This window comes from Tursiops truncatus, chromosome 16 (genome assembly GCF_011762595.2).
Source record: "Tursiops truncatus isolate mTurTru1 chromosome 16, mTurTru1.mat.Y, whole genome shotgun sequence".
Classification (NCBI taxonomy): domain Eukaryota; kingdom Metazoa; phylum Chordata; class Mammalia; order Artiodactyla; family Delphinidae; genus Tursiops; species Tursiops truncatus.
Genome location: NC_047049.1, coordinates 49883387 through 49910090, shown reverse-complemented (window position 1 = coordinate 49910090; position 26704 = coordinate 49883387). Strand labels below are relative to the sequence as shown.

Here is a 26704-nt window from a genome sequence, read left to right as displayed (position 1 = left end):
TGTGCGGGCCTCATTGCGGTGGCTTCTCTTGTTGCGCAGCATGGACTATAGGCGTGCGGGCTTCAGCAGTTGTGGCTTACAGGCTCTAGAGTGCAGGCTCAGTAGTTGTGGTGCATGGGCTTACTTGCTCCACAGTATGTGGGATCCTCCTGGATCAGGGATCAAACCGTGTCCCCTGCGCCAACAGGCGGATTTTTAACCACTGTGCCACCAGGGAAGTCCCTATTCTTCTCCATTCAAAAAGGTAGATATTTAACTACCTTTTGAAAAGACACTTTTCTGTGCTAAGGCCGGGAGCAAGAAAGTGGAGGATCCTTTTCGGATCTGAGGTTCTTGTACTCCTCTTGAGGCAGAAAGAGATTCAGTGATTGAAACACCCATACATAAAGCTTACAACTTAGTTTAACTGTAACTAGGATATAGATTCTCTTCGTAGTATTTCTCTTCTTGCTGGTTCCGGGAGAAGATTTTCTGTCAGGAGCTTCAGAGACAAAGGAAAGAGAAGGTAGAAAAGGTGGTAAATAGCTAAAATATGTTAAATATCTACTTGGAGTTAGTCATTGTACTAGCTTTACCACATAGCCTCTTTTGTATCTGGGTGTATTGCCCTGAAACATGAAGCATGATTGAATATCATCTAATTAAGACCAGGCCACCTCTAATAATGAGTAAAGTAGCATAATTCAGGAAAGAATAGGTGAATTGGTAACCAACCATAGGTACCATAAAAATAGAAGACTGTTCTTTGAGACACTTTATGAAAAACTGTGAATATCTTAATGGCTCTTTTCTGTCATTATGGCCTCTGAAATTTTAGATAGTACACATTGATCAGATTGACTTTATCCTTTGTTCACGCAGTGAAAACAAATTATGAGAAGAAAACTGTCTTTTTAAGACATCTTTAAAGTTTCCCAAAATGCTAATAGAAGTTAAAAGCTGAATTAGTCCAATATTTTGTATAATTGCCTCTTTTATTTTTTGGCTGCATTGGGTCTTTGTTGCTGTGCACGGGCTTCCTCTAGTTGCGGCGAGCGGGGGCTACTCCTCATGGCGGTGTGTGGGCTTCTAATTGCGGTGGCTTCTCTTTGGTGTGGGGCACAGGCTCTAGGCGCATGGGCTTCAGTAGTTGTGGCTCATGGGCTCCATAGCGCAGGCTCAGCAGCTGTTGCACATGAGCTTAGTTGCTCCGCGGCATGTGGGATCTTCCTGGGCCAGGACTTGAACCCGTGTCCCCTGCATTGGCAGGCAGATTCTCAACCACTGCGCCACCAGGAAAGTCCAATTGCCTCTTAATGTTACTAAATTTTTATTTAGTAACATTAAAATTTAATGTTATTAAATTTTAAAAACTTCAGTGTAATACATATACATGGCTTAAAAAAATCACATAGTATAGAGAGGCTTAATGAAAAAACAGTATTTCTGTCCCTCTCCCCACTTCAGTCAGCCTTTTCTAATCTGAACAGGTTACTATCTGAAGCTTCTTTAGAACTATCATACAGGGACTTCTTTTGTCATATTCTGGGATTTCAACTGTTATTTCCTGGATAACATATCTTCTTTTTTCTTAGTTTACTCCCTTATTTAGCTGGCGTATATCCTTAATTTACTTCCTAAGAGAGGGCAAATGGGTGGGAAATTTTTTTAAATTAATGTGTCACTGAAAATCTCTTTTTATCTACTCTCACATTTAATTGATACTAATAGTTTGGCAGGGATGGAGTAGTGTGGCTGGGATAGAAGTGAGTTTTTCCTTAGAAATTTGAAGGCATTGCTTTTCTAAGATCCAGTTTAGCCACTGAGAAAAGTCTACTACATTCTAATCCATTTTACATTTTGTTTTGTCTGTTTTTAATCTCTCTGGGAGATTTTTAGTCTTTTATTTATGGCATTCTGCAGTTTCACAGTGATATCCTGGGATTTTTTTGTTTGTTTTCCACTTAATGTATGGGTAATTAGTGAGCTTTTGAAGATTCATGTAGTGTGAAATTTTCTTAAGTCATTTCTATGATTATTTTCTTTACCCTGTTTTCTGTTTCTTTCTGGAATTCTTGGTAGTCAAAACTAGAACTTACGAATTTTCAGTCTTTTTTCTTGCATATTTTCCTTTTCTTTGAGTTTGATTATGTTTCTGGTATATTTCCTCAACTTCATATTCCAGCTCCCTGTTTCTGTTGAATTATCTTGGCAATTGTATTTCCAGTTTCCAAGAACTCTTTATTGTATATCTTTCCTTATTCATATCTCAGTTCTTATTTTGTCAGTAAACTATATTAAGTAGCTTGTTTCTGTTCTTTTTTGTTAAGATTTCTCAGGTTCCCTACATTATTATCTCTTTCTAAATGGTCATTTTGTTCTTTGTGTTTATTTTAGTTTCTCTTTTGGAATATTTCTTTAGATGTCTAATGATTCTTTGTTTATTAATATTTAAGAGTGAGGGGGGAAAAAGTTGGTTCAGGACTCTTTATACATGGGCTGGGCTTGTCAACTGGCTGGCTTCATTTTACAGTGATGGATGGATGTCAGTGGACCCTCAGTACTTCCTAAGTGGAGGATTTTTCCTTCTTAGGTTTTGCTACAGTTTCTACAGAGAAGAAACCTCTGATTTTTTTTTTTTTTTTTTGCTTGGAGTAGAGGTAGAAGTCACCTTTGCATTTTGTAGTTCCCTTTAGTATCTATTACCAGTCTCAAGGAATTGCTTTTGTGTTAGTCTGGGTTCTCCAGAGAAAAAAGAACCAATAGTGTGTGTGTGTGTGTGTGTGTATTCATCTATCTACATGCACACACACATGTAATATATGAAGAGGTTTATTATAAGGATTTGGCCCACATAATTATAGAGGTTGAGAAATCCCAAGATCTGTAGTTGTTAGGCTGGAAACCCAGGAGACTGATGATAAAGTTCTAGACTGATTCTGAAGACCTAAGAACCAGGAGAGTCAATGGTGTAAGTTCAGAATCCAAAAGCCAGTGTCCCAGCTCAAAGACAGTCAGATGGAGAGAATGTGAATTCTCCCTCACTCCACCTTTTCTTCTACTCAGTCCCTCAGCAGACTGGATAAGGCCCACCCACATTCGGGAGGCATTCTGTAAGTCCACATTGATGGTAGTTTTGGCAGAAGCATTGCGAGTGTGGGAAGTGAATCATATCCAGAGTAAGGACAATAAGGACAAAACACTGCTTCCGTAATGGAAGTGGTCCAGTGTAATCAACCTGCTACCAGATAGCTGGCCGATCATCCAGGGGATGGTGCCATATCAGGGGCTCAGTGTTGATCTGCTGCTGGCAGGTAAGGCGCTAAGCAGTGACTGTAGCCAGGTGGGCCATGTTGCTGAGTCCATGCATAATCTCCATCCCTGCCACTGTGGCTGTTTTGTTCATGAGCCTATTGGATGATAATAGGGGTGGCTGGGAAAGAGGCTGACTGGTATCCACAGAGTGGGTCATCCTATCCACTTGATTATTAAAATCCTCCTCTACTGAGGTCACCCTTTGGTGAGCATTTACATGAGACACAAATACCTTCATATTTTTTACCTATTCAGAGATGTCTATCCACATATATATCTTCCCCAGATTTCCTTGTCACCAATTTTTCACTTATATTCCTTCCAACTCCTGACCTGTCAAACCATTGGTCACAGCCCATGAATTGGTATATAACTGTACCATTTTTCCTTCTAAGCAAAGTGAACAACTAGATTTACTGCTTGAAGTTGCCCACTGGGAGGATTTTCCTTTACCACTGTCTTTCTGGGATGTCCCAGAAAGGGACTGTAGTGTTTTAGCTGTCCACTTTCAGCTGTTGTCTGCATGTTGTACAGAACTGTCTGTAAACGAGACCTGAGTCTTCTCTTCCTCTATCAACTGGTTATAGGGAATTCCCCATGAGGCCATAGTACAGGCTGAGAGAGAAAGGCTGTAGCAGGAGTAGGGATCATGGGCGTTTGGGCCACTTTTTCATGTAACTTACTTGTATCATCCGGGTCTGCTTGGGACTGATCCACATATATACCACTTCCATTTGATGATGGAATATTGCTGTACACACGCAACTTCATGGCTTTGTGTGTCAGATGATACTAGTTCATGATGGGCAGCTCAGGTAGCATGGTAACTTGGTGGCTCAAGGTTAAACATTTAGTCACTGTTGAGATCCAGTAGCAGAACAAGAGCTGTTTCTCAAAAGGAGAGTAGTTATTTGCAGAGGATGGATGGATTTTGCTCCACAATCCTAAGGGCCTACAGTGAGAGTCACCAGTGGAGGCCTGCTAAAGTCTCCAAACAGCATCCATATCTGCCACTGTCACTTCAATACCAGGGGATCGGCTGGATCATGTGACCCAAGTGGCAGAGCAGCTTGCACAGCAGCCTGGACCTGTTGCAGAGTCTTCTGGGCCCTACTCAAAACTAGCAGCTATTCCAGTCACTTGGTAAATGAGCTGAAATAACACATCCAAATGAAGAATATATTGTATTCAAAATCCAAAGAGGTCCACTAGACATTGTACATCTTTTTTTTGGTTGTAAGAAGATCCAGATTCAACAGCTTATACTTTACCTTAGAAGGGATATCTTGACATGCCCATGGTCCCCACTCCTGCTACACTGCCTTCTTTCTCTACCAGCAGTTGTTTATATTCCTTCTGTGTTTCTGGTAGTAACGGTAAATTGATGATTAGCAGTGCTATTCAAAGTAACTTGTACATGAATTTTCTGTTCCTGGTCCACTAGAGTTAAAGTAGCTCTTGCCAGAATAGACATCAACACATTTCATCCTTCTTCCACAAATTCTTGCTACCAGGGAAAAAAATTGAGCCAAATTAAACAGTATGTTTACTGACTACTTGATTTATATTCTGGTCCAAGCTTTTTACTGTGTCATAGACAGGAAACAGTTTGTGGACCAGAACTGTTCTGCAAATCAAACTGTGAATAACACTGGTGTAAGATACTGTCCTTACCTGTAAAAGAGACATGAAGGGAATGAAAAAGATGTGCAACCAAATGTTATATCAGAGGTATATTTATGTAGTATGCAATAGAGAAAATGCGCTGGGAATGGAGATGAAGAGATTCACCGTATGCCATTTTAGAGACATTGATATTTTGCTTCCTGAAAATTGAGTGTATCAGGTGAAGAATTCTGGGGAGATCAGTGGAGTTGGCACGTGCAAAGGCATAAGTTCTTAGGAGCTGCATTGACTGAGGGAAAACCCACAAGTACTAAGATACTCAACAAGGAGAAAACCAGAAAAATCAGGGCTCACTTGGTACACTTTGAGGTGACTATTAATACAACTTCTTACTCTAAAAAAGTTTATTAATGGGAAATCATTAAGCACTTATGCTACATTTATAGTAGGATATATATTTCAGTAACTAAAGAGATCCTTCATGAAAGATAATTCATCTCTGCTGAAGAGTGCCAGCAAATGAATGTAGAACGTGTGATACAATTAGAGAAACATCATTTTACAAACCCTAATGAAATTCCATAAATGAAATTTATGCGGAGATTATTATTGTTACAAGCATTAGGTGAAAGAGTGATGCTTTCCCAGACAATTCATATAGTGCCAAAGTAACGTTGTATAACTTACTTTATGGTTGCAAGAGAAAAACACATAAGTGTTCATTGGAGAGATCAAATTGCCATCACCCCAATCCAGTGATTAGTTTTCCCATCACTACTGAGTTGCGTTAACCAGATAGTGTGTATCTTCTCATGTGATACACAGCATTATGTTTAATATATTCTAGGCAAAAATATTTAATTTTAATTCCTCAAGTCATTATTTACAGCTTCCTTTTTATAGGAGAAACAAATGATAGAAGATTAAAGAAGGAAGGAACCAAAGAAATTCAAATGGTTGGAAATTCTGTAGGAAAGCTAGTGACGTCACTTCAGCTTATTAGTGTCCTAAAAATTTAGTACAGGGAGGTGACAGTGCTACCTTAAAAGGAATTTAAGAGACAGCTAGATGCAATGTGAAATTATGAATTGGATACTGGTTGGACAGATAACTATAGAGGACATTTTGGGTCAGTTGGAGAAATTTGACTATGGCCTATGTATTAGATGAGGTGGAATTTTACTGAAATGGAAAGATTGTTGACTGAAGAAAAGCAGGTTATAAAACAGTATGTGCATTATGATCATATATCTTTATCTCTGTATATCTGTATACTTATATCTCCAGAAGGATATGCACTAAGGCGGTAAGTGATGATACCTGGGTGGTGAGAATGTGATCTCTTTTTTTTAATTTACATTTTCTAATTCCTGATTTTCTGCAATATATATTTACTGTTTTGGAAAAAATAAAAGGCTATTGAAAAAGTATGTGTCCTACTTAAAGATTAGTTATAAATTGGATATGGTTAAAATGTAGAGTATTAGGGAAGAGGCAGGAATGATAAATAGGCTTAGGGCAGATTGTAAAGGGTCTGTGTACCACAGAAGGAGCTTGGGCATTATTCTGTAGGCAGTAATAAGCTGGGATTAGTGACATGGCCAAATTGGTATTTTAAAAATATTACTTGAAGGGATCTGTGGAAAATGAATAGCAGAGAGAGTGACTTAACTCATAATATTTAGGCGGCTGTTGAGGACATCCAGGTTTTAGCTTAAAGTTTTTAAAAAGTCTTCTCTTTCCTGTATGTCTTACAGAGTTGTATGTAAAAATTTTATGTAGTGGTCATACATTTCATACTGGGCATTCTTCTAGGTTCTGTAATGTATATTATCTCTAGTTCTTGAAAAGTGGGTGATATTGGTTTCATCTCACAGTTGAAGAAGTTGAGACTCAGAGAGCTAATTATTGATAAAACCGGAGTTTTTACCCCAGTCTATATGGACTCCAAGGCCTGCTGCACACAGTGGCATTCTAGGAGATACCCTGGGGTACAACAGGAAGAGGAGAGTGTGAAGGCAGCCTCTAGCACTCTCCTCACCATCGCCTTGCATCCCTTCAGCCAAACCCAGAACAATGGTTTATTAAATAGGCCTCTGTGTTTAAGAGTTCACTTGAACAAAGTTCTCAGTGCACACAAATAAAATTTAAAAATTGTAAACAATTGTGTTTAGTCTTGATCTATTTTTTGTTTTTGTTAATGCAACTCAAGGGTACTTCACAATTTAAACAGCGCCTTTGTGAACTTTATTTTCTTTCTCAGTAACTGTGGGATAGGGAGGATGGCAGTGATCCTATTTTAATGGTCAGAAAACTGAGACTCCCAGATTTATTGTGTTTTTCAAGGTCACCTGGTTGCATACTAATGCAGAATGTATTTTAAACCCAAGGCTTTTGAAATATTTTAGCATAATACTTCTCATATTGTATTACCTAATTTAGAGAATTTTAAATAAGAACTTTTGATCCTGATCTGAAGACAAGGGCACATACAGAATAAAAAAATTTTTAGTGGTGTCTTATTTCCTTACTTTAATTGTGTACTTCCTGTTTCAACCACTTGAAGCATAATATGCACATAGAGAAGGGTACAATTCATAAATGTCTATCTCAGTCAGTTTTCACAAACTGAAAATACCCATGGACTTAGCACCCAGCAAGAAAAAGAACATTACCAGGACCCCAGAACAGAAGCCTCTTTCAGTCATTAACCTGCATTTCTAGTGGTGACTATCTGATTTCTGAAAACATAGATGAGTTTGCCTGTGTTTGAACTTTACATAAATGAAGGGAATGCATTATATTTCCTTTTTGTGTGTGGCTCCTTTTGCTCAATATTATATTTGTGAATTATTTCATTTTTTTCATTTGTTCTTATTGCTATAGAGTATTACATGATGTGAATATACCACAATTTATTTCATTTGTTCTACAGTTGATAGGCACTTAGGCAGTTTTTGGCTATTATGAATAGAGCTGCTACATTGTTCTGGTATATGTCTTTTGGTGAACATACGTGTGCATTTTTGTTTGGTATATACCTGTGAGTGGAATCAGCTTTAGTAGATACTGTAAAATGGTTTTCCAGAGTGGTTATACTCATCCATTTTCTTCACTCTCATTTATTTTTCCTGTATGTTTTTATCGTATTATCACATTGAGCATCTCTTCTGACCTTGGAGTGAGAAATGAAATATCTAAGGTGGAGTAATGGGAAGAATATGATGGTATCTTTTTCTGACATTTTTCTTTGGGATTGCGAAATATTTGATCCTGATGATTCATACCCTGTCTACCTTTTTTTGGGGATAAAAATAAAGGGGTATATAGTAGTGTTTTATGAACTGTCAAGTATGATATACAAATGTTTTGTTTTATTATTTCCTCTCAGCTCCAGTGTTGAGAATAAAACCAGTAACTTGTCCCTCACATAATTCTTTTGTCTGTCTGCCTGTCTCTGCCTCTGAGTCTTTCTCTCTGTTCCTGTGTCTCTATCTCTCTGTCTCTGTATGGGGGGGAGTGGATGCATGGGTGCAGTGGCAGGTGGATGAAATATTTACAGCAGCAGCATCCTGGGAGGGTGCACTAAGAGTTGAGGAGCTGCTGAATGATTGCCACTTGGTGGCAGAGAACTATAGAAAAGTCAGGGAACTTATGCTTCTCTATCCCCAGACTTTTCTCTTCATTCCAGGAGAAATAAGTTTATGAAATATACATAAAAAGAGCATATACAACATAAGGGTACACCTTAATGAATAATGTGAAACAGGTTTGTACTCACCACCCAGGTTAAGAAACGAGACATTAGGAAGCTCCCTATGTGATCCTTCCTGATTGTAGTGCCTTCCCTTTCCAGAATCTAGTATTTCCCTTGCTTTTTCTGTTAATTTTTAACTGTCTCTGTTTGTGTCCTCATGAATATTATTTTTGCCTCTTTTAGAACTTTACATAAATGAAATTATACTGTAAGTATTTCTCTGTGAATTGCTTCTTCCATTCAGCATTTTCTTTACGGTTCTTTCATATTTACGTTTAGTTCTGCTTCATTAATTTTCATTTTTGCACTGTCCAATTCTGTGAACAATTTCTTTCTCCATTTTATTCCTGATGTCCATTTTGTTTCTTTCCAGTTTTTTTTTTTTTTTTTTTTGCCATGACAAATAATGTTGATATGAACTTTTCCTGGTATACTTGTGTGAAAATTCTTCTGGAGTAACTAACTAGGAGTGGAATTTCTGAATCATGGGGCATAGAAATATTCCACCCTACAAATACCAAACTATTTTCCAAAATTGTTCAATCTGTTTCACTCCTTCAAGTAATAGATGCTTTTTCTTCCATTGTTCTACATCTGAGCAACACTTCGTATTATCACACTTCTTAATTTTTGTCATGTGATGGGAATCTAGTGATATTTAGTTGTGGCTTTATTCTGCATTTCAAAATCAGGAAATCAACATTGACACATTACCACCATTTAATCCTTAGAGCCTGTTCACCATTTGTCCTGGTAGTGTCCTTTATAGCAGAAGCAGAAAGATCCAGTTTAGAATCACACATTGCTTTTAGCTGTCATGTTTCTGTAGATGTCTTCGAACTGTAGTACTTCCTCAGTTTTCTCTTGACTTTGATGACCTTAATAAACTTACTCTTTTGACCAATTCTCTTGATTATAACCAGCTTCTCACCACCTGTCCTGTGCAGTTGCCCTCCTCATCCCTCTAAGATTCTGAATCCCCATGCCTGGCTGCTCACCTGTGTACACCTTCTTCACCCTACTTGGGCTCTGACTCCTTGTCAGCCCCATGGGTTCTGACACCCCACACCAGTCTCCTCCTCCTGTGGATGCCTCTTCACTCTGCTTGGGCTTGATGCCACGTGTCAGTTGATGCCTGCACGTGGATGCCCTCTTAGCCCTCCTTGGGTCTGACACCTGGCACTGGGCCTTTTCCTGCATAAGTGCCCTATTCATGCTGCTTGAGTTCTGGTAGCCCTCTCCAGGCCCTCCTGTGGGAGTACACCCACCCCACTCAGCTTAGACTCTGACAGCCCAGACCAGGCTGCCCCTGTGTGCATGCACCCTCCTCATTCTATTCAGGTTTGACACTGGAATCTTTCTTCCCCCATCCTTTCTGTGGATGCCCTTTTTACTCCTCTGAGCTCTGACTTGCCTTGGTAAGCTGACCCCCTGCAGGGACATGTTTCTCAACCCACTTAGACTCTGAAACCCTATGCTGGGCTGTCGTTTTGGGTGGAGACTTATCTTTTGTTGTCTCACCTGATGGCTTATTCAGGAAGATAAAGGAAAGTGAGGAGGAAGAGGAAGCAAATTTTAAAAAATTTATTGACTTTATCAAGGTAGAATTTGCATTCAAGTAAAGTGTACCCATTTTTAGTATGCAGCTGGAGTTTTGATGAATAGACACAGTTGTGAAACCCCCAGCCCCACCATCAAGGTATAGAACACTGCTGTTGCTGCTGATGTTCTGTCATGTCCCTTTGGAGTCACTCTTCTCTCAAACCTGGCCCAGACAGCCATTGCTCTGCTTTCTGTTACTAAAGCTTTGTCCTTTCTAGAATTTCATCTAAAAGCTTTGTCTTCTTCTAGACCATCCAATGTGTGCTTTTTTTTGTTGCTGGATTTTTTTACTCACCATAATGGCTTTGATACTCATCTGTGTTTTGTGAGTTTCAGTACATTCCTTTTTATTGTTGAATAGCATTCCATTATACATGTATGCACCACAATTTTATTTTTATCCATTTACCCATTGATAGACATTTGAGTTGTTTTTGTTGTGGGTTAATTGGGGTAATGTCGAATCTCTAGAATAATGATGAAAGTTAATAATAATAGATGTATTCAAAAAATCAGAATTTGAATTTAGGCCATTTTCCCCACTTGTTTGTTGTGGATAAATTATCTTGGATAAATTAAATTACTTAAATTTCCTATGCCTAGACTTCCTCATAAAAGAAATAGAGATTATACTAGCTCCTATCTCAGGACTGTTATAAAGAAAGCATGAGGAAATTCAGATAAAGTGCTAAGCATAGTGTCTGATGCATAGAAAGCAGTTAGTAAGTAAGTGTTAGCTGTTATTTTACTGACAATAGAAACATCAACAAAGGTAAAAATGTGAAAGTTTTTTAATTGCTTGCATTGCTTACAGTTTTATGTAGCTGCCCAAAAAGCTAATTCCATTTATTTTAGTATCCATGTATTGTTATTTCATCATTCAGTATACTTTATTAAGCACTTGTTGAGTATCAAGGATTGTGGTAGTAATGAAGATAAAAAGAAAGAAGACATAATCCTTTCCTATATCTAGTGCATTGTTCTTAAAACTACACATTACAAATGGTTAGTGGGTTTTGAAATAAATTTTGTCCATCATAACTAGACTTTTTTCCTAATAAAGTAGAATGGTATAGAAACTATTAGGGGGCATCACGTATGCATGATAAGGACAGATATTGTTTTGTGAAACTTGTTTTTAGTGTGATATTTGTATCTCTCTGTCTACCATCCATCTATCCATCCACCATCTTTTTTTAGACACATGCGTGCAAACATACACACACATGCATGCACACATATTCAAGTATATATGTACATGGTTATGATGTAAAATGTATTCCTTATTGTGGGACATGGTCCAAAAAAAAAAACCTGCTCCAACAGGTAAACAGTACTATACTCAAGACTTCAAGGATAATAAATCAAAGATTTAAATTGGAAATAATGAAATAACCACTGCATCAATAAAACATTAAATCATCAATAAATCTGAGAGATGTTTGTGATGTTTTATAAAGAACCCTGCAAAACTTTGTATAAAAGATTTAGATAAAATACCGATACTTATATTCTATAGGGAGGCTAAATATTATAAAAATTATCTTAATCCATGGATATTAATGTAGTAATCAAGGCTACATTATAGTCTAGGAGAACATACGAGTATTAAATAACTGTAAGAATGATGTGTTGGCGTGTCACACTGACTTGACATCCAGGCTCCCTGGGATCAGTCTCCAGGTCCAACCCACGTAGGAATAGACTGGGCCATATGCAAGAACTTCTGGGGGACACACTGTACTGTTAGGGTCCATCCAGCTCCTAAACAGAGTTGCTAATTCCCCTGAAGCCGGATTTCATGGGAACTCCTTAGCCTTTCTCTCCGAGGCATTGCCAGGGAGTCTAGTCCATGAGAGGCACATGGGAGACCTCTATCTCCCACGGTGGGGGTGTGAGGAGTGGGTGTTGGGTGGCTGGGAAGAACGATGTGTTTGAAAGAGCAAAGATAAGATACAATCTGAGTGTGTGATTGGAGCCTGTAGTTCTTCCTGGTACTATTGGTAGATGTAATACAATTTCAGCCAAAATCACAACAGTTTTATTCTGGGGATTAATCAAAATGACTCCAAAATTGTTAACACCAAAGTGAAGATTTGTGTACATTAAGAAAGACAAAAAGAGAAGGAGGGAAAAACCCTTTAGAGCAGGTTATAATATTGACACAAATGGAAACTTAGAGCAGTGGAAGAGAATAGAAAACCCAGAAATATGTGCTGAAGTATGTACTAAAATCAGTTGGACACAGAAGGGTTTTGAAATAAATGTTGAGAAAAACTCAGTAGTATAGAAGGAATTATTTAATTTCTTGTTTTATATTATAGTAAACTCAGGTGGTTTGAAGAGTTAAATTTTTTTTTTTTTTTTGCGGTACGCGGGCCTCTCGCTGTTGTGGCCTCTCCCGTTGTGGCAGGCTCCGGACGCACAGGCTCAGCGGCCATGGCTCACGGGCCCAGCCGCTCCGCTGCATGTGGGATCTTCCTGGACCGGGGCACGAACCCGTGTCCCCTGCATCGGCAGGTGGACTCTCAACCATTGCGCCACCAGGGAAGCCCTAAATATTTTTTTTTTAATGTAGAAAAATTAGAAGAAATCTACAACTAATATTTTTAAGTGACAAAAGAAACCTACAGAAAAGGATATCCTGAGTCAGATATGTACAAATTAAACAATTAGGTTTAATAAAAAAAAAGTTTAAACAGAAGATATTTGTAAGTAAGGTTTGCTTAGAATATTACAGACTTTACCCATATATAACAATGTTCTAGTCAATTTGAATGCCGGGGAGAGTTTTCTGTTTTGAAAATGTCTTTGCCCCAAACCATCTGTGAGGATCAACTCATCTTTGAAACACTTACTGAAAATCAGGCTTTGTGACTCCGTATCTTTAAAATCTTTCCAAATGTAGCTTGAATCATTAGATTTTAAGTCCCATAGGTGAATTACAGTATTACTCAAAAAACTATTCTCAGTGCACACATTCTGTGATGTGATGTTCATCCATATATACTTTTGTTTTTTTAAAAAGTGACTTTTGAAAAGAAAATGAAAAAAATCTCTCCTCTTCCTCTACTCCCTTTCCTAGGATGCCTCTTGTGATTGTGTTGTAGCATATCTGAAACACAAGGCAGTTTTGTTGACATCACTGATGCTGCTTGTCAGCAGAGATTGGTCAGTGCTGCCAAACCTTTTGGTTAGTCATTTCAAGTGTCCATGTCCATTGCAGCTGCTCTGGAACTCATAGGAAGATCCCAGTTTTTGCAAACTCATGGAAGAACCACTTGGGTAAGATGGAGTTTGTTATACGGTTTTCCAACAAGTTAATATGTGAAGAGTTTAATATTAGAATAAAAGTTTACCTTTCTGCTTTGTCAAAAAGAAAAGTGGAAGATCATGGACATCTTCCTCTTAGGACAGAGGAAGGTTTACCTATCTTTTGGAATCTTTAGTAAAATGCTATAAGAGTTAATGACATAAGAGTTAATCAACTTAAGGTTAATTGAATGCAATTAACTTAAGGTTAATTGCATCCAGAATTCAAAAATCCTAACTAGAACCCACTAAGACACTTCACTTAGTAAAGCAGCCAGAATACTTCGATAATCAGTTAACTATGAATTGCTTACTTTTGTGCAGTGGTGTTTTATAGTTTTTATGTATTATTTTTGTATCTATGTATTTATTAAATATGTTTATGCAAAATGCTTAGAACAGTTCCCAGCACTGGTCAATAACTGTTAGCTCCTTAGTATGTGTAGTATGAAGCATGAAAATTGCATGCATGGTTGTTATTCAGTGTTTTTAAAAGAGAATGTTTTCTGTACATTTTATGCTTTTCCCCCGTCTAATGCTTAAAAAAACTTGTCTCAAAATGTTTCCTAATGTCTCAAAATGTTTGACCTGAACACTTCTCATCCTAGTCAAGGTTTTATAGCGAGTACTACCATTATTTAGGGTCAAAGATATTTGGAGGGTAGGTGGTTTTATTATTGATTGGAGATTATATTCATGATCTTTAAGCTCTTGTGCTTTGATGGAAATAATAGCTTTTTCCTTCTTTGATCTGTTGAATCTAGACTACTAGTCTGTTAAAAAAAATTGGGGGGCTTCCCTGGTGGTGCAGTGGTTGAGAGTCCGCCTGCCGATGCAGGGGACACAGGTTCGTGCCCCGGTCCGGGAAGATCCCACATGCCGCGGAGCGGCTGGGCCCATGAGCCATGGCCGCTGAGCCTGAGCGTCCGGAGCCTGTGCTCTGCAATGGGAGAGGCCACAACAGTGAGAGGTCCGCGTACCGCAAAAAAAAAAAAAAAAAAAAAAAAAAAAAAAAAAAATTGGAAGGATTTTTTTTTCCTTTGAGACATAGAAATAACTTAAACATTAATGACTCCCAATTGTCTTGGGCTGTACTATAAATTTATTTTATTTAGAAGAATTTTTTCAGTATTCAAAAACATTGGTTTGAAATATGAGACTCGCTTTTTAATTAATTTCTAATTTTAGTACATTAATAGTAAAGAATAATATCTATATGATATAAATTCTTTGGAATGTGTTGGTATTTCCTTTGTGGTGGAAAACTTTTCCTTGGCCAAATAGTAAATATTTTAGCCTTTTCAGCTGAGAGGCAAAATTGATGTTATATAGATATTAATAAAATCATTTAAAATGTAACCATTTAAAAATGTAGAAACCATTTTTAGCTCATGGACTGTAATAAAAATGGCAGTTGACTGGAGTTCTCCTGTGGACAATAGTTTGTTAACTAACCCCTGGCTTGGAGCCTGGTCAGTTTTTGTGACTGTTCTACGTTTGTTTGACTAGGATATATATTCTCTATGTTTTATGTAGTGGTATATCTATTATATTAATCTTTTAGTATCTTTAGGATATTTTATTAGGTATATAAATCTTTATGATTGGTACATCTTCTTGGTGGATTGTTCCTGTGGTCATTAATTAAAGCCTTTCTTTATCCTCATTAATACTTTTCATCTTTAATTATACCTTAATTATAACCCGTGTGTTATAATAATATTGCTGTGTCAGCTTTATTTTCCTTGGGATTGTTGAGATTTATCTGGTGTTTCTCTCTTTTTGTTTTCTTTTGTTTTATTAGGCCTTACATTAGTTTTCTAGGGCTGCCATAACAAGGTACCACAAGCTGGGCAGCATAAACGACAGAAATTTATTCTCTCAAAGTTCTAGAGGCTAGACATCTGAAATCAAGATGTCATCAGGGCCATGTGTTCTTTGAGGCTCTAGGAGAGGAACCTTTCTGCCTTTCTAGCTTCTGGAGGTTGCTGGCAATCCTGGCCATTCCTTGGCTTGTAGATGCATCACTCCAGTCTGCTTCCATCTTCACATGACCCATGCTTCCAAATTTCTGTGTTCTTACAGGGACACCAGTCATATTAGATTTAGGCCCCACCCTAACCCATTATGACCTCAACTTGAGTATATCTGCAAAGATCCTATTTCCAGATGAAGTCATAGTCACAAGTTCTGGGTTAGATGAATTTCTAGGGGGACACTATTCAACCTGTTACAGTTCTATTGAGGTATATACATGCAGTAAATTTCAGTCTTTTTTGTTGTACAGTTCTGTGAGCTTTGACAAACGCATGCAGTTGTGCAGCTATTATAATCACACTTTAAAATTTCTTTTCTTTTTTCCTTTTAAGTCAATCCCTATATCCACTGCTAGCTCCTGGCAACCACTGATCTGTTTTATGTCTCTGCAGTTTTGCCTTTTCAAGACTGTCACATACGTGGACTTGTATATTTTTTAGTCTTTGGAGTCTGGCTTTTTCACTTACTGTAATGCATTTCAAATCCAGTCATGCTGTAACATGTACCAGTAGTTTCTTCCTATTTATTACTGAGTAGTATTACACTGTATGCATATATCATAGTCTGTTTATCTGTTTACCAGTTGAAGGATATTTGTGTCTCTTTCCAGGTTTTGGCAATTATGAATAAAGCCACTGTAAACATTCACGCACAAATTTTCATGTGAGGTTGTTTTCATTTCTTGCCTGGGGGTGGGGATTGCTAGGTTGTGTGGTAAGTATATATTTAACTTTTTAAGAAATTGCCGAACTGTTTTCCAAAGTGGTTATATGATTTTGTATTCCCACCAGCAATTAATGAAAGTTCCAATTGTTTTACATCCTTGTCCACACTTGGTATTGTCAATATTTTTCAAAAGCCGTTCCCATAGGTATACGTTGGTATCTCACTGTTTAATTTGCATTTGCATAATAACTAATGATATTGAGCATCTTTTGTATGCTTATTTTCCAATTGTGTATCTTTGGTGAAGTGTCTATTTTCCCTATTAACAAAAATTTTGTCTGTTTTATTATTGATTTTTGATAGTTCTTTATATATGTCCTTTATCAGGTATATAAATTATGAGACAAATGAATATTGAAAAAATGGAATGCGCTTTTTGGGAAAGTATTTACAATTGTGAGTTAATGGAGTCAGTTAAAAATCCTAGACTTGGGCGTCCCTGGTGGCGCAGTGGTTGCGAGTCTGCCTGCCGATGCAGGGGACACAGGTTCGTGCACTGGTCCGGGAAGATTCCACATGCCGCGGAGCGGCTGGGCCCGTGAGCCATGGCCGCTGAGCCTGCGCGTCCGGGGCCTGTGCTCCGCAACGGGAGAGGCCACAACAGTGAGAGGCCCGCTTACCACACACACACAAAAAAAACCCCAGACTTTCACATTATCATTATTTTTGTTGTTGCTATTGTTAAAAAATAGCCACTTTATAAATGCCTTTTGCCTTTTTTGCAGTTTAGCTAATGATTTTGCAATTGTCAAAAAACCTGCTTTGGTTTTATTGATTTCCGTTTCTTGATTTTCAGTTTCATTAATTTCTGTTCTCTATTATTTTTGTGTGTTTGTTTTGGCTTTAATTTGCTCCAGTTATGGATTTGACACCTTTGCTTTAATATAAGTATCTCATACAATAATTTTTCCTTCTAAGCACTGCTTTAGTTGCATTCCACAAATTTTGATATGTGGTGACTTCATTTGCCTTCCATTCAAAATATTTTCTCATTTACTTTGGGACTTCTTCTTTTGACCCACAGATCAAAGAAATTTGTTATTTACTTTCTAAGTGTTTGAAGATAATTTTTCTGTTATTAATTTCCAGTTAAATTCCCTTATGTTCAGGGAGCACATTCTATTTTCTCTACTTTTAAATTGAGCTTCTCAAATATGTAGGTTCATGTCTTTCACCAGATATGAGGTGTATTTATCCATTATTTCTTCAAATATTTTTCTGCCTCACACCCTTCCTTCTGTGACTTCAATGATATGAATATTAGATCTTTTGTTATTGCCCCACAGCTCCTGCAGCAGGCTCTGTTTTTTTTCTATTCATTGTTCAGAGTGGATGATTTATGTTGATATATCTTCAAGTTCCCTCTGTTACCTCAAATGCTGGAATTTAGTCCATCCAGTGCATTTAAAATTTTTGATTATTGAATCTTTGCAGTTTTAAAATTTTCATTTGTTTCCACTTTGTATATTCTGTCTTTGCTGAGACTTTCTCTTTCCATTCCCTTTAAGATTTCATCCTTACTTTTGGAGAATTTTTATAATAGCTCTGTTAAAATCTTCTAATTAATTTCAACTTCTCTTTTATTTTGTCATTGATGTTTGTTGATTATCTTTTTCTGTGTGACTTGAGATTTTCTTTGTTGTTTTTACATTGAGTAATTTTGGATTACATTTTAGATGTTCAAATGTTGTGTTGTGAGACTCTGGATCTTGTTTAAATCTTATGGAGAATACTGTTTTTTGGGTTTTTTTGTTTTTCTTTTTGTGGTACACGGGCCTCTCACTGTTGTGGCCTCTCCCGTTGCGGAGCACAGGCTCCAGACGCGCAGGCTCAGTGGCCATGGCTCACGGGCCCAGCCGCTCTGTGGCATGTGGGATCTTCCTGGACCGGGGCGCGAACCCATGTCCCCTGCATCGGCAGGCGGACTCTCAACCACTGCGCCACCAGGGAAGCCCTGTTTTTTGTTTTTTTTTAAAGCAGACAAATGATCTGATTAGGGTCAGACTGCAAGTTCTAATTAGCCACCTTTGGATTGTGGTTGTAATATCAGTTGTTTCCAAAGCCTCGGCCATGCTTGCCACATCTGTTTTGAGTGTACACTTTCCAAAGGCTAGCTTGGGACCTGGGCATAGTTTTAGTTTATTTCTCAAAGTCTTTGAAATGCTATTTAGGATCAGTTACGAGCAACTGTGGTGTTCAGGAATGGTGAATCTAGTAATTTACATACAACTTCCTGGAGTCATTTTCTTTATGACTTCCTTATTTTCCATTTTCCTGGGCTCACCTTTTTATTCCTGTACAGTGAAAACTGATGTATTATTTTTCCTGTTCTGCTTCTTCCCACGACTACCCCCATGTCCAAGGCAGTTGAGTTTATGTTGTCCTCCTCTTCTTTGAGGTTCCTGCTCTGCACTGGGCAGGAAGTTATTGTGGATGTTGGGAAATAAGTCAAATTTTACAGTCCTTTTTTCTCAAATATATACTTGTTTGTAGGACTGGCCCTGTTTTTATATGTCAAGGCAGAGATAAACTTTTTACTGAGATGAATCTTGTAAAATTTCTTTTTCTTTTTTTTAAACATTTTTTAATGTTTTCTGAGAACATTTGTTCTTCATTAGGATGTTACATTCTCTCTCAGGTCAGATTCTTAATGTCTGTATGGTATCACCAATAAAAATGTAATTTATCTCTGCTGGAAATTTGGCAACTGCTAATACTTCACTGTCAATCACTGTTAACCTGTTCAATTTTTCTAAATACTCATTCCTAGGCCCCATCGCTAGAGATTCTGATTCAATAGGTATACAGTACAATAAGTAAAGAAGAAAATGATCTACATACTTATGTCTCCTATTTTAGCACTCCTGTTTCAATACAGGACATTTCCATGGTCTGGGAGATTTCCTTCAGGACAGATAGGTCTGAGGAAGGTTGCTATGGCAGTACTCCTTGAAGGTTGTTGACTCAGTGGGTGTCCCAAGGCAGCTAGGTACCATCTGAACAAATAAGGTATTGAGCCGCAGTTGTACTGCCTTGGTCAGGGACTCAGTCCCTCACCATCATCCCAGGCATATTCTTTTCTGGTTCATCTTTCTTAAGGTTGTCCGTGAATCATTGAACATGGCCATCTTTCAGCTGGTTATTCCTAAACCACTTCAGCAAGGGGTAGGACATAATACTATTCTGTCATTTTTAAAAAATTGAGTTTAAGGACAAAAATTTAATTTTTTCAATTTTTTAAATTGAGGTATAGCATACATTCAGTAAAGTGCTTAAGGTGTACCCGTCTTAAGTGTAAAGCTTGTACTTTTCATTTGTATGTACGCATACAGACAAGACATAGAACATTTCCAGCATCCTTATGGAGTATAATGCACTTTACTGTCAATAACCCCTTTCCCCTGAGTCAGCCACTGTTCTTCTGATTTGTAGCACCATAAATTAGTTTTGCCTTTTCTCAAACTTCATATAAATAGAGTCATGCAATATGTATCTAGTATTTTTAATCAAATGATTTTTGTGGTCAAACCTTTTTTTTTTTTTTTTTTGTGGTACGCGGGCCTCTCACTGTTGTGGCCTCTCCCATTGTGGAGCACAGGCTCCGGACGCACAGGCCCAGCGGCTATGGCTCACAGGCCCAGCCGCTCTGTGGCATGTGGGATCTTCCCGGACCGGGGCACGAACCCACGTTCCCTGCATCGGCAGGTGGACTCTCAACCACTGCGCCACCAGGGAAGCCCATGGTCAAACCTTTTTGAGCCATTTAATATTATTGTTTCTGACTCCTTTATACTCAGAACACCACAGCTGATTCAAATCAGACTTAATTTGACTTTTATTTTACATTTTTCATAGGTGAGGTAGTCTTAAAATCTTTAAGGAAATTTCCCATATTCCTTTTCCCACTTTAAAACTTTCAGTGGCTTTCTGCATCATCGACTTGTATAGTGTATGTTATTTATTCCCACAAAATATTCTTTCCTGAGCTCTGTTGTTTCCTGTTCCACATTTCTTTCTACCAGTGCATAGAGATGAAAAGGAGATTTCTAAAATCTTATTTCCTGTTTGCCATGCTTATATTTGGCCTGGGGTGAATTCAGGTTGAATTCAGTGTCTGCAGTTAATTGTATTAATCTTACGTTTTCTTTTTCTTCTTTCTGACAGCATGATGAAAGTGGTTCATTGCATGATGTTCAACTCTCCTTGTCATCTAGTCCAGAACCAGAAGATGGTGATCAAATATACAAGGTATGATGACTAGATAGTCATGCTGAATTTTTCAAAAAATTTTTTATTACTAAAATTATAAAGCAATAATAATTAAAACATTTAATAATAAATATATTAAAACCTGCAGCTTTGCTGTCTTGGATTTTAATCAGATTTCTTTTACTACCTTATTAAGTTAAAATGATATCACTGTGGTGCTTTAATTTGAGTTTGTCTTATCAGTTGGATAATCATCTGTCCCTGTATTAATATTGGTACAGGATTCTTTTTAAAAAAATAAAAATCATTAAATTCTTTTTTATAATTATGAATAACAGTTTTTAAAATATGACTACCAACAAAAATTAAAACAGTTAATAGGTACTTCTCATATATAATCACAACATTGAAGAAATATTAATGAAAATGACATTAATTTATTTTTTTCATGTTTAATGATAAAATTATAGAATGCAGATGCAGGTTAGTGTTTGAAGGTGTATTTCTTTATAGTTCTCACCTTGAGGTCTATTTTTAGTTGAAGAAAGCTCTTTTTGTTTTTTGCATCTACCTGAATCACATATTTACTTCTTAAGCACATACAGGTGTTCTTGATGTCTTTCATGTTTCCAAGTAAAATTATTGTTTCCTTTCACATTCTGTTTTCAAGGTATAATAGTCAGTGTGTGCTGCTTATCTGTAGTAACAACCTCAAAATATTGGTGGCTTACAATAACAAAAGTTTATTTCTTGTTATTTCTCGATATGTTGCATTTTGGTTGTAGATCAATGGGACTTCACGTGTCCTCTTCATTCTGAGATCCAGGCTGAAGGATCAGCACTTATCCTGGGACATGTTTTTTGTACCTGAGGGAAAGTAGCATTGGCATAATAACATGTGGATTCTGCTTGGATGTAACATATGTCGTTTCCAAAACAGGTCAAGTGGCCACGCTTGGTATTAGGGGTCAGAGAAACGTAATTTTCTCATAGGATGTGGAGTGACCTATTGGGAACAAATTTATGTATAAAACACAAAATCAAAAGAATATAGGATAGTAGTCACATCTGGTTATCTAATCTTGGCTTTTCAACATGTTACCTACCTGTTGTCATATAAATTTCTTCCCGTCTCTGGGCTTCCATCCTATTGTGAGTATAATAATAGGTTTGCAGTAGGACATCTCTTTTTAAAAAACTTTTACTTGCATACTCAATTGAGAACCATTGATTTAGATGATTTCTGATTATCTCAGTTTTTTTAAGTTTTGTGACTGATATTTTAAGAGTAAAGTTGACTTTTTTCCTGAATTCTTTTTTGTGAAAAGTTTTTTACATGTAAAGAAATTCTTTTTAAAGAAAAAAAGTTTAATTCCAACTTTTTTATAGAATTAATGTCTTCATTTTGTCCATCTTCCTTTACAGTTTGTCTGTTAATTTAATACTACATGATAGACATATCATGTATTTATTTCTTGTCCCCAGTGCCTTCCTTTCAGGCAGATCATTCCTAGTCTTTCTTCCTTCTTTCCAAGGTGAGATGCAATAGCTCACACTGTCTCAGCCCAGTACACTAGACTGTCCTTCACTTTCATCAGCAAATCCCCAAGTATGTCATCTTCTTATCCAAGATGGTTTCGCAGTTCAGTTTCAAATGATACAAATATGGTGACTTATACCATTACAATTTTAGGGTCTAAAATCTACACTGGACCTGCCATGTCTACAGTCTTTCCTTTATCTCAGGACAGCTGTCTCTCCCATTCCCTTGATGAGCTGTTCCAGACATTGGCCACTCTCCTCAGCCTCTTTCTCAGCTACTCTTCTCAACTTCTGCAGGTGGCCTTGTGTTTTTCAAGCAAGATCTTCTGCTGCCTGCCTTCTGACTTAGTCTGTGTCTATGTCACTCTCAATCACTTTATTCCAGTTGTAGGGAAAAGTGACCGCTGTGCTGTGGAAAACCAACCTTTCTTCTCGTGTTCTGGACTCTTATCTTCTGCTGCAGTTAAAGACCTCCTCTCTCATCTCTGTGCAGTGTGCTTTCTCAACTTCCCCTTCATCCTCACCTTATAAATTTCTGTATCTTACCTATCCTAAATTCAGTAAATCGAATAAACCTTTTCTTGACTCTCCTTAAACTACCTTTCCAGTTAATGTGGAAACCTGGGAAAATAGACATTTGGCCTGGCCTTTGTCGTCCTACAAGCTTTATCCCTTGGTTTTTGTGTCACTTCTGTCTGAATTCCCTATATACCCCTTAACATCGCCCCCCTCCATTTTCTTTGTAGGTTCCTTTTCTTCTTTAGAATGTAGATTTATATCTTTAGTCCAGTCCTCATCAAACTTTCTACTGTCATGATTTCACATATAACATATATATTGATAACACATAAGATCAGTCTCTCTCATACTTGGTAATCCAGTTGTCCCACTGGACATTTCCACTGTGTGTCCCACTCACAGATGGAATACCTCTAACACACCTCTCAAGAGGTGTGTGTACCTCTAGCAATGTATTTAAAACTCAAAAATATTCCTCATTGGGGAATTCCCTGGCAGACCAGTGGTTAGGACTCAGCGCTTTCACTGCCAGGAGCCCAGGTTTGATCCCTAGTCAGGGATCCCATGAGCTGCACGACGCTGCCAATATACATATATGTATTTCTCTTTGGACATATTTCTCCTCCTTCATTCTCTGTTTCTATTTACTATATCATCTAAGCTAGAAATGGAGATGTCAGTCTTGACTACTTCTCTGTGCTCTTCTCTCTCATGCAGTGAATTGCCAACATCTCCTTTTCTCCTGTTTCTTCTCCTCCCTATTATCACTCTCTTGGGTCAGGCCCCTGCTCTTACCTGGCATATTACAACATCTTGATAACCAGTTTCCTAGCCTAGTTTTGTCGTTGTCCTTGTCAAGTATATCCTCCAAACAGCTGTCAAAGCCATCTCAAATGCAGATCTATCTGTTACTCCCTGACTAAAGCCACGCTTGATGTTCAGGCCCTCTATGATCTGGCCCTTGCCTAATTTACTAACCACATTGCTCCCCACTGTATACCACAGCCTTCATGTGACAGCATCACTGCCTGTAATTCTCCAAATATGCTATGCTTGTCCCCATCTCTGTATTGTCTTATAGAATCCCTTACCCTAAAATACAAAGCCTGACACACTTTGTGTCCTTAGAACTTTTTACTTATCCTTTAAGACTACACTGGAATTACCCATTTCCTGATGTGTTCTCCTTTGCCTGTCTTTATGTGTAAAATCCTTAGAGCAGTGCCTATTCTAAAGTAAGTGCTATATGCATGTCGGCTATAAATGTTATTACCATACTGTGTTTTGATTTCAGCTTTGAGTCCATTTCCTCCAGCACCAGCAGAACCTAGCCATGACTGAATGATGGCTGTGTAGTATTCCATCAAGTCGCTTACTGTATTGTATTTCAGTTGTCCTCTTACAGGACAATTCTAAATTTGTAACTTTAAGAGAATATCTTATTATAGGTTTTCTCGTACTTAGGATCATTTCTTTGGCATAGGAGTTGGATAACTGAATCAGAGAGTGCAAGTAATTTTTATGACTTTTGTATATACAGGCATACGTTTGTCCAGAAACGTCAGTTGTTATGTCTGATAATGTACCATTTTTTCTGCAGTCTTGTTAATCACATTGAGTATTTCTCCCCCAATTTAATACCTGTAAAACAATACCTTTAATACTTTAATTTGTATTTCTTCAATAAGTCAAATAGAACATTTTTCCAGTTATATGTATATTTGTGAGAACTGACTATTTGTCTATTGGGGCCTAGAAATGATCTTATATGTTTGAACAGTCTTCTAATACACTTGAGTTATAAATTCTTTGTCATATTAGCATAGGTTTTCACCAGCTTTTAACTTTAATGTTAATTGTATAGATGCTTTAAATTTTTATATAATCAAATATACTTATCATTTCTTAATAGCTTAGTTTGCCACTTAGTTTAAAAATATGTCCTTCATGATTTGCAGTCCATCTTTTTTTTTTAGTCTTGATATATTATTTTTTAAAGGCCCTAAACTCTTTAAATTCAACTGGAAGTCATTTTTTATATATAATAATTAGTCTTTCCCAATTGTGGTATACATAACAGCATTTTAAAAAATATTTTCTTCCCTGTTGTTTCTTCCCCATTGCGATGCTTATTTGATATGTGAAAGCCTTCATAAAATGTCTGTTTCCAATCTCTTGTTAATGAGACTGCAATATTATTTTTTGTTCCCAATATATCTGAAGACGAGTGTATACTTTGCTCATGACCAACACATTATAATTATTTGCTCACTTTTCTCTCTGGAAAGATGTATCATTCACATATATATTCTACAGTTTATCCCTGAACAACACAGTTTTGAACTGCATGAGTCCAGTTACATGCGGATTTTTTTCAATAATATATACTGTGGTACTACACCGATTTGCAGTTGGTTGAATCCAAGGATGTGAGCCTTGTGGTTGTGGAGGAACTGTGGATGTCAAGGGCCGACTAAAAGTTATACCCAGATTTTTGACTTTGCAGAGGTTCGGTGCCCCTAACCCCTGCTTTGGTGCCCCTAATCCCTGTGTTGTTCAAGAGTCAACTGTGATTTCCTTGCTTGCATTACTTCATCAGTATATATATATTACTTCATCAGTATATATTTCAGTATATATTTCTGGATAATTGAATAGCAGTAAACAAAATGGGCTAACTATAGGGTAATGATACCTTATACTTGGAAATGTAACTGGATTCCTGCTAACCTTGACAATAGGTTTCTCTTAATACTATTAGGAACTTAGACTAAGTTAACAGGGTATTTAGTCTTTGATTTAGGCAGTTCTCATGAAAGTAGCTCATGGAAAAAGAATCTTCCTTGTTATCCTTCAGGCACGTTTATCTTTCTGCTGATTTCTGAACCAGCCATGAAATGACTCTGTGCCTTTAATTACACAGTTTTCTCTACTTGTGGCCTTCATTTCTTCTGACAGGCGACTCTTATACATTCCTTGAAATCTAGCTGAAGTTACTGTTTTGTGTGTAATCTATTTTACTACGTGGCCTAGTTCCCGATTTTCTTGTCTGTAAAATGGGGATAATAGTACCTACCTCAGGGTTGCAGTCGGAATCAACTACTTAGATACCTAAAAGGTACTTAGTTCTTGGCACCTGATTAATACTCAATGAATGTTAGCTGTTGCTGCTATTACTGTTCATTGTTTACGTGTCAGACTCCTTAGACTATGAATTCTTAGAAGACCAAAATGGGTTTTTTTTTTTTAATGGATTAATAGCTGACATATTTAAGAAGAATTTCCCCCTTAAATAAACAACCAATTCATTACTCAGTCTTCATCATTGATTTAATGCTTCTCATTAGTGTTTTTAAATACAATTAAATACTTCATGTTAAATTTTTTAAAATATTTCAGAATGAAGATTTATTAAATGAAATAAAACAACTTAAAGATGAAATAAAGAAAAAAGATGAAAAAATCCAACTATTAGAACATCAGCTTGTAAGTATTATAGTGTAGTATGTAAAGTGCAGGCTTTTCAAACTGGGTAATATGTATATTTTTTTATAAAACTAGCCAGAATTGAAACTGGATTTTATTTTTAGCTGTTAAGATTGCAATATTGTATTATTTTTAAGTTACATGCTCTCTTAAAGTATGTGGTTTAACTTTCAGTCTAAATAATAAATTTTCAAGGTGAAAAACTCAATCCATTTTCAGTTGCCTCTGTTTTGGGTATTTGAAATTCACCAATTTACATTCATGTTGTTGAGGAACGAAACTGGTGTTTAGTCTTAGGAATCTGAATGGCTGTCTGTTAGAATGGCTGTTCTAAAAAAAAATGTTTCTTGCCCATGGATGATACTGAGTGATCTCTCAGAGATATGTCTGAATCTTTATAATTTTATAATTGTTATGATATCAAATGTTAGTTCCATATGAAAACTGTATGTGCTGTATCTTGAATTCAATTATAATTTGGTTTGTAATAATAAAAGGCCAGGATAACAAGAATATAATGGCATAACAATCACAAGAGGCCAAAGAAAATCTTTGTTGGAAGTCAAAACTTATTTTGACATAGCAAAGCAATGC

The 26704-nt window shown here is 37.1% G+C and overlaps 1 protein-coding gene across 6 annotated transcripts in view; it reads left to right on the top strand.

The window, feature by feature from the left end:
- CCSER2 (coiled-coil serine rich protein 2) overlaps nucleotides 1-26704 on the top strand; it is a 162539-nt gene that overhangs the window by 100971 nt on the left and 34864 nt on the right. For all 6 annotated transcript variants that reach the window (XR_002174499.3, XM_019925751.3, XM_019925752.3 and 3 more), the window contains 2 exons: nucleotides 20519-20602; nucleotides 26024-26110. Coding sequence is in view for 5 of the 6 variants with exons in the window: in XM_019925751.3 (XP_019781310.1) it covers nucleotides 20519-20602; nucleotides 26024-26110 (171 nt within the window). In the remaining variant the exon portion in view is untranslated. The remainder of the gene's footprint in view (nucleotides 1-20518; nucleotides 20603-26023; nucleotides 26111-26704) is intronic.